Raw genomic sequence first — 8,877 nt, forward strand, 5'->3', positions numbered from 1 at the left:
TTAGCATAAGTTAAAAAAGCAGATGACAATGTTCTTCATTCAGTAACTGCTTCTAACTGTAAGCAACATAACTTTTCATGTTAATGGCTGCAGAGTTAGTGATGAAGCAATTTAAGGAAGATTAATGCAACAAGATCTACTGTATTTAGACTTGTGCAATTGCTTTGCTTGCTCATACATGTAGATCACAGCACATATGTATAGCTTGCTTAGGCTTGTCCCTTTCATTCTTCTAAAAGTTATTAATACCAAATGATCAAAAATGCTAAATTAAGTACCAGCCAAATGTCAGTTTCATGAAAATTGCTAAAATAACTACATGCTAATAATTGTCTCCTTAAGGTACAATGGGCTGAACACACAATTTAGATTTCGGGACACAAATTGTTTTCTTTATACTTTTTCTACAATATATAATTTTTTCAATTTTTATTCTCTATATTGAGATGCAATAAACTTTACTAAACTTTGTAAAATGGATGAAAACTGAGTAAAGAATTCTTGAACTTGATGAGAGTACTTTAATTTTTAGTAATATCATTGTGTTTATAATATTATTTTCTGTTGACGTATGTTGCATCATTTGGCAAAAGTCTTTTAAGTTTTGCCAAATGGGCTGCAATCTCTCATAAAGTTTTGTTGATTTTCAAACATCAGTGTATCACAGAAGCATTTACCGCATACAAACTTGTTTGAGTGTTTGCCTTCATTATGCCACGATTGCAAGCTTTAGAGCTTCGTAGAGCCTGCTTTCACCAGATGAAACAGCTAAATATGCAATAGTCAGGAAATACATACTGGCGGCCATTTTTAATAATGGTTTGACTAATATGACGTCATAACTTAACCCCACCTTGCAATTAATATTTCCCACCAGTTTCATTATATACAGAGGTATCCAGAAATGACACAAGATCAAAGATGGCGTATAAAGTATAAAAAGTTATGCAGGAATTTTTTTAAATATTTGAAGTTCAATGATCTATAACTTCTAAAGAGCGCACGGTAAAAATTTAAAAATAGCACAAGTTGTACAACTTTTTCTTTACTATGAAATGGCAGCAATTAAAAAAATATTAAAATTTCATCCAAAAGTACCTTAAAGCTTTTCGTGATACAATTGACGACAATAATGATGAAGATAGCTTGAGCACATGTGAATCTATAACAGGAACAGCAGTGCTGGCAGAAGATAGTAGGTTAATTCCTGCAGATCATTTGGATCAAGATGATGTTGAGGTTGTCGACACAGATGTAGAAGAAAACGACTCTGACCACGAAAGTGATGCATCTGATTTTGATAACAATGAGCTTGAACACAATAACGCTTTCTCCAGAGAAGACTACCAACGTCTCTCCTGCTTTCCTCACACTCTTCAACTCATTGTTACCAAATTTGATGAATGTAAACCCTGTAAAGAAGCAATTTCAACTGGTAAACGATTAGTAGCTCGGTTTAACAAGTCTGTGAAAGCCACAGAAATGCTTATAAAACTCTCTGGAAAGAGGCTAATTGGAGATTGCCCAACTCGATGGAGTTCAACTTACCTTCTTTTGAAACGGCTACTTGCTCTACGAAGCAGCGTAGACACTGTAATATGTAAATTGGAGTGGGATGGCCTTCAGGCTCGTCATTGGAAGGCAATTGAAAATGTAGTAGCACTGCTGGAACCATTTGCTGAATATGCATCATTATGTGGAGGTGAGGAGTACACATCAATTTCCTGTGTTGTTCCAGCATTAATAGAATTAAAGCTTCATTTGGACAAGGTGACCTATAATACTATTTTGTATGTAGTTCACAAAAATCTTTTATGTAGATGCAATTGAAACAGGGTACAGTTGCTATAGCAAAGATCATGAAAGAGGAAATAGAACGACGATTTAGTAGCTTTTTGGATCCATTTCATCCAAATTTTAAACCAACATATGTAGTAGCTACTTCACTAGATCCACGGTACAGAATTGTATTGTCCAATGACCAAATAAAATTTGCTATTGATTTTCTAAAGAAGGAATGCTTTCAAGAAACCGAAGAAAGAGTAAGTGACTATTTTTTAAACTAAATCAATAATTACATTGCAAATTATTTGTAGTTACCATCTGACAGTGATGCTTCTCAGTGTGTTGATATTTTATCAGAGCCTGAGCCTCCATGCAAGCGATTTTGGCTGCTAAGTCAACTTGTAGCTGAAAAGCAACAAGATGATGAAGAACAGAATAGTAACAATGATGTATATGAATATTTTCGCTCAAAACGCCACTTTCCAGATGAAAACAAGCTTGATCCATTACAATTTTGGATCCAAAATGAAAAGATATATCCAACTTTGGCTCCATTTGCTCAGGATATTCTTGTAATTCCTGCATCCTCAACGCCTATTGAGCGAGTTTTTTCAAAAGCAGGGTATTCATCAAGCGGAAGGAGAAATCGACTGTCAGGAGCAAATTTAGAACTTGAAGTATTGCTGAAAGCAAATAAATCATACATTTAGATGCGTACTTTCTACTTTGACTATCTCTTCATTTATGTTACAAATATTACTAAGAACTAACTGTATAACTATAATAAAAATTTTCTAATAATTCTTAAATTAATAGTGTTCATCTGCTACATAACTAAAACTCAGTTTGAAATTACAAGAACTAACTATTACTAACTAAAAATACTTTCAAGAAATACAAAACTAACTATAACTAACTAAATCTATTTTGAAATTTAAAAAACTAACTATAACTAACTAAAAGTATTTCAAAACGAGCATAACTAACTATTACTAACTAAAAGTATTTTTATTGAAGCATAACTAACTAAAACTAACTAATATCAAAATCTGAAGTTCCATAACTAACTATTACTAACTAAAAGTCTCATTTTGTAACTAAAACAACACTAGTAGCGACGCCTCTCTTACCTATTTCTTGCAACTCACTGATGGTTTAGAGCTTAAAGCTAACCTACTTGGTCAATTTGAAGTTCATATTAGGCCGGGGCAAGCCTCGACTGCCGGCCAGACACATAGCTCAGCGGTAATGAACGAATTCCATGGTGAGTAGCTAGAGTTATGGTTTCAGTCTCATCCTGCCAAATAGCATATTTACCTTCCTTTAGGAACTACTCTACATAAGAAACAGGCTGACTACTGGCTGGCTGATGAGTAGCAGGCTGAAGCTCGGCCCGTATTGAGGTCCCACTATTTTGATCAGTGAGCTGTTACTTCAAGACAGTAGCATAAATAATGATTATATACATTCAAATTTGTTAATAAATTGACTAATATTTCTGTAAAAATGAGTAAAACTGCCTCTCTCAACTCTCTAGTTCTATAGTCTGGCTGGTCCAAACCCTCTGCTACGCAGCGGGTCTGCATGGACCAGCCAGACTACTAGTTCTACCGGCTTTCACTGCCACATTCTTCTGATAACTATTCACTGCTATATTCTTCCAATGTTCACTTCTTAATTGCCTTGGAAGGACAAGTAACAACCATTGAGGTGATTTCCCTTGTAAATTGCTTGCTGCAGCCTTTTCAGTTTCCAAAACAACAAGGCCTCCATTGAACTCCATTGCATTCAGCTTTCAGTTGTCCTCCAAGATGGTTGACAGGATATGACGTCACGTGCAATGGGTCTATGCTAAGTGCAATGCTAGCTGGATTGTAACCATGATGATTAATCAATTTAACACATAAGCACATCAGTATGCTTATGTTTGTGTTAATTCATTATAAGTCTATTGGATAGTGTTGTTGATCTGGATTATAACTTTATCAATGGATCCAATGTATTATTAACATGGACAGCTTCTTATACACTGGATAATGTACCTATCACTGGATACTATATAGTAGTTAATGGATTTGTGAGCATTACTACTAATGATAATAATACTAATATTATATTATCAGCTCAGTACTAATCCTGATCCTTGTCTATTAAATAATATATCAGTTTCTCCTATTAATGATGTTGGAATAGGTTCATCTAATAATATCAGTTTTTATTATGAAAAAGGTTAGTCCTACTATGGCTTCATGTATATGTTTACAACACTCCCTTTTAAGTCTCTCCTGTTATATCAGTACATAATGTACATTTAACACCAGTTTGTGATGAAGGACCAATATACATCAGCATTAATGTAAGCATAGTCATCAGATATTCCACTCATGTGATAAGCATGTGTCGTTTTTATACCCAACACACAATAGGTTAGCACTATATGTGAAAGGGAGTATCCTGATTCTATAGCAGTTATTATACTCAATAGTGATAGCAGTACAGTAATAAATAATGTTACTATTATACCACAAGTTAATTATCAACTGATGATAGCGACTGGAAATACTTCAATACCATCTTGCAATGATACATTAATTGTTAATGTATCATTGAGTAATACTGAAGGAACTCTTAATGAAATGTCACCTTTTAAATTTGGTAATAAATTATCTTCTTTCTAGACTTTTTATTTTTAATTTTCATGAGTTTATTTTGGACCAGTTACAAACATTGACTTCTCAGTTGTTAATTGTAAGAGTATCTATACAGTATTACATACTAAGAATATGATTCTATGACTAGTAATCTAGTGGATACTGTATCAGTATATGATACCAGTTATCAGTTTGTGGATAATAATTTATTTGATCATCATTATACATATGTCATAACTGGAGTTAGTAAATTAGGAGAAGGAATATCTAATAATAATACATTCTCATATCAAAGAGGTACAATATTTTAAAGCCTTAAGTGCATAAGTGTCTGTTGTCTAATTAGGCTGAATTTAATAATTGTGCATGCAAAATAAAAGTAAATGCATTTGTGTTTTAATAGTTCCAAGATCAGCAGTGAAGACGGATTTTATGGTGAATTGTACACAAAATCAAATCTCAGTAAGTATAGTAGAAATAATTATATTATTATTATCTAATATCAAATTGCAAAAGAAAGTAATAATGGAACTCCTGTGTATGTTACACTTACTATCGAGTGCAATGAAACTGGAGTTAAGTATGATAATACTATACTAGTGGAGAATGCTACAACGGGATCAGTACCAGTGCCTCTTAATGATAATTGTTCATTTATTACTGTTGTTAGCAATTGCACTGGTAGTAGTGAACCATTTAAAGTAAATATACATATACATCAAGAGTAGATAATGTATCTACTCTTGATGTACATGCAGTTGTTAATTAATTAATCAATCACATATTGCCATTAATAGACACTACTCCTCCTAGTGCTCCTACTATCAGTAATGCACCATCACCTACTGATCCACTTACATTGGATGGTAATAACTGAACTTTATTTATTATACACTATACTTTTTGTAGATACTAATGTTATAATTGGATCTACGCTTGGAGCAATAGTAGTTTTGACGATCGTTCCAATACCAATATTGATAGCTTATTGTTTATGTAAACATAGATCTACTGTAAGTAATTCCCAAACTGTTTTTTAAAATAGTTTACATGAATAGATTGTAACGACATAAAAGATTACAATATTTTTATTGTTCTAGACTCATGTTGTACAAAGAAATGGCAAAAATCAAGGACAGGTATAGTGTCAATTTATGCATAGCAATAATTAATTTAATTTTAGCAGGATCAAGGGGATACTAAACTCTAAATAAGCATATTTACTTTTGTATGTTGTAGAACAAATTTATAGCTATCTATTTATTTTGACTGTTTTTAACCTTCTAAATTAATATTATGTGATTTCTTCATTGTGTTTAGAGCATTTTAAACTTGAATATAAACTACATTTAGTCGGGGCATGCATTTTCATAAACTAAACAGTAATGAGCCATAGCCAAAGTAGTATCTTAATTCAGTGTTCATATCGGTTTACTTCCACATCACTAACTCTTCTTGTCAGTGTTAAACCTAGATCTACAATTAAAGTAAATGTGTCTTTTATAGTTGTACCTCCATGTATAATTTTGAAATAATCAATCTTGTATTTGCATGGTAAAGTTGAAATTAAATTCACTTTAATGTGTATGTAATTGTACAATGCAGATTATCTACTGTTAATTTCACAAGTCTGTTTCTTGATTAATGACTGCTGCCTTCAACTTCTCCATAAGCTGGATTATTGACTAATTCTCCTTAGCTACCTTTTACTTCTCCATAAACTGGATTATTAATTACATCCCTTCTGTTTCCTTCTATTTCTTCATAAACTGGATTACTATAATCATTAAACTGTTGATCTGGTATGCTTCATTAGTTGCAGTAGATGCTTTCTGTTTTTGTAATGAGGTAGCTCCTGTTATTAATATTTAATAAATAAGCACATATGCACACACACACACACACACACAACACACTATAAATACTTACTATGCAATTTCCTTTTGTAGATAATGGCAGAACAAACTGATACAGAGAGAGAGACACATCATCAATGATAATATGACGACACCCAATGATGTCAGGATTATAACTATAACATACAAATGGTACCTAATAATAGTCAAGGCAACTAACCAGCATTAACCGGCATTAAGACCTGCTAAAACAGTTGTGACAGTAGAGGATGACTGGGTGGTAGTAGGATATGTATCTATTATAAGCAGGGGCGGATCTAGGATTGGATTCTTGGGTGTGGTAATTAGTGGGTGTGGCCAACAAAGCCAAAATTCAGAGTCAAAATTTTGAAGATTAAAGCTGTTAAAATGAGCTCCTTTGTGGTTTAAAAATTGTTTGCATAGTCATGCTTCACAGTTTACATAGTCATCCACATGAAAAAGTTGATTTTAAATTACTGCACAAAATTTTTGGGTGGGCCTGGCCCACCCCTAGATCCGCCCCTGATTATAAGTAACTAATCATACTACTAATCATAGCATGTACTAATTATTCATAGTATGTACTGTCAACATATGCACTTGTAGTGTGGTGCGTGGGCGGATCAAAGGCGCCGCCAGTGCTACAACTGCCAATAACCACATGGTAGGAAAATGTAGCACTGTGTGGAATATATATACTATGTCCCAACCGTGTTTGGACCAAGAAAAACTGGAATAACTTTTTATAGGAATGTGGGATAAGAATGAGACTTCCACAGGTTCTTAGTCGCCCAATGCCGCTTCAGGATCTCAGGTCTTGGGTCTCTCAGCCCTTGGGAACCCTGAGAACCGGGTTCTCCCTATAAACCCAATGGCATACCAAAGCTAACCGCAATGACGTTCTATGATGTCATAGTTTACATAAGCACATGTGGTCGAGCTCCCAAACTGATAATTCTTCCTTTAAAGTGCTAATAGAGCAAGATCTTCTGATAATGATGGCCTTTATGAAGACTAGTTGACTCCAGTAGCTATTGTACTGCTTATCAGGAAGAACAAGACTGTTTTAAGAGTGAAACAACACAGCCGAAATATCGTCCATGTCTCTATGAATATCATTATAACACGTCATTAGTGACGTAACTACATTTTTCAAATTCCAATGCAGCTGCTTCCACTTCCGGTCCATTCTCAGTTGAGACATAGTATAGTACTGCACAGTATAATATGTATGGGCTTTCCTGTTAACCACAAGCTTTGATAGAGGCAAATAACAGCCTCAGCTACATACACTAGACATGTAACAATAATAATAGTGATAAATGAGATCTGATCATCTTGCACTGGCCACCTGTGCGACTTTTGAAATTTCATTTGATCCGCCCACGCAATCAAAGCACTGTTGATTCATAGATACTACATACTATGGTTGATTTGTAGATTACGGAAATTATTGCACTCGGGACGGTCTCGACAAAAATGGTAGCACTCGGCTTCGGCTTGTGCTACATTTTCCTCTCGACCGCCCCTCGTGCAATAATTTCCGTAACCTACTCTCAACAGTGCTTTAACTAATACATAACTTACCAAGTGGTAGTATAAATGGTTCACTACTACCAGCACCATTACTGAATACAATAGTGATATTGCACTCTTGATACAGTGGCATTGATACAAATCCTGTTATAGCATTCATTTGCTTCACTATAGGTATGTGACACTGTAATAAATATCAGTATCATTACATATTACTGTAACTGTAAAGTACTCAAGGTCTTCATTAGGACATTCCAGCATAATCTATAAAATTAACAATATGAATAAAGTATTTAGCATAATAGCAACTCTATATACTGGAATAGTGAACTGGACTATAGTCACATCTTCTGTAGTGAAAAGTATGTCAATAGACGTATTTTCTGCAGCTGATTTCGGAACTTCATGTAAGATTAAATGGCATTACAAAAGAGCTATTGTAATAGTGTGTCTACCTCTTAGGTATGAGAACGTATTATTATTAGATATTCCTTCTCCTAATTCATTAACTCCAGTTATAGCATATGTATAATGATGACTAAATACATTATTATTGACAAACTGATAACTTGTATTATATACTGATACAGTATCCATTAAACTACCAGTAATATCATCATATATTCTTAGATAATAGTAAAGAATGGAAGTCCTATCATCATCTTCACATTGACTACTCCATGTGACAATAACAGTAGTACAATTATCTAAAAATGATTGAATGTTCTGAACTGAACCTAATATACCTAAAACAACAATTACATGTTTAAGTATAAAAATTTACTTACTAAATATGAAAGAAGGAATGTCATTAAAGATTCCTCCATGATTACTCAATACAATACTGATGACAAATGTGCTTAAATTAAAATCCTCCAATATTATTCGTATTAGGAAACCAATACCCACAGCCTACTTTGGTAAACTAACACTCTCTTGTATCTCATTATTATTATTGAATATAATGACAGTTATATCATTGGGATATTCAGGCAATGCATATTGTATCCTACGTATGAGTGAAAAAA

The 8,877-nt window shown here is 33.7% G+C and overlaps 1 protein-coding gene and 2 long non-coding RNA genes across 4 annotated transcripts; 2 read left to right on the forward strand and 1 right to left on the reverse strand.

Annotated features, from left to right (window-relative positions):
• Positions 1-1,859: 1,859 nt before the first annotated feature.
• Positions 1,860-2,495, forward strand: LOC105315059 (zinc finger BED domain-containing protein 4-like). The gene is made up of 2 exons (XM_020004866.1): positions 1,860-2,042; positions 2,097-2,495. The coding sequence occupies exons 1-2, from the start codon at positions 1,860-1,862 to the stop codon at positions 2,493-2,495; spliced, it is 582 nt and encodes a 193-aa protein (XP_019860425.1).
• A 2,863-nt stretch (positions 2,496-5,358) lies between these two features.
• Positions 5,359-5,653, forward strand: LOC109588748 (uncharacterized). 2 transcript variants are annotated; one of them, XR_002188340.1, is made up of 3 exons: positions 5,359-5,449; positions 5,537-5,575; positions 5,623-5,653. It is a non-coding gene; the product is annotated as an uncharacterized LOC109588748 (long non-coding RNA). The 2 variants fall into 2 exon arrangements; XR_002188339.1 differs by having other exon boundaries at positions 5,620-5,651.
• A 302-nt stretch (positions 5,654-5,955) lies between these two features.
• Positions 5,956-6,616, reverse strand: LOC109588747 (uncharacterized). The gene is made up of 3 exons (XR_002188338.1): positions 6,513-6,616; positions 6,366-6,468; positions 5,956-6,291 (listed from the first exon to the last, which is right to left on the reverse strand). It is a non-coding gene; the product is annotated as an uncharacterized LOC109588747 (long non-coding RNA).
• Positions 6,617-8,877: the final 2,261 nt, after the last annotated feature.

This window comes from Amphimedon queenslandica, unplaced genomic scaffold (assembly GCF_000090795.2).
Source record: "Amphimedon queenslandica unplaced genomic scaffold, v1.1 AMPQUscaffold_11892, whole genome shotgun sequence".
Classification (NCBI taxonomy): Eukaryota; Metazoa; Porifera; class Demospongiae; order Haplosclerida; family Niphatidae; genus Amphimedon; species Amphimedon queenslandica.

What these genes read in the sequence shown, in the direction of transcription:
- LOC105315059 (XM_020004866.1), top strand. Translation starts at nt 1,860, where the DNA reads ATGAAAGAGGAAATAGAACGACGATTTAGTAGCTTTTTGGATCCATTT. An exon ending in TTCAAGAAACCGAAGAAAGA is followed by an intron (nt 2,043 to 2,096) that starts GTAAGTGACTAT and finishes AATTATTTGTAG; the next exon opens with TTACCATCTGACAGTGATGC.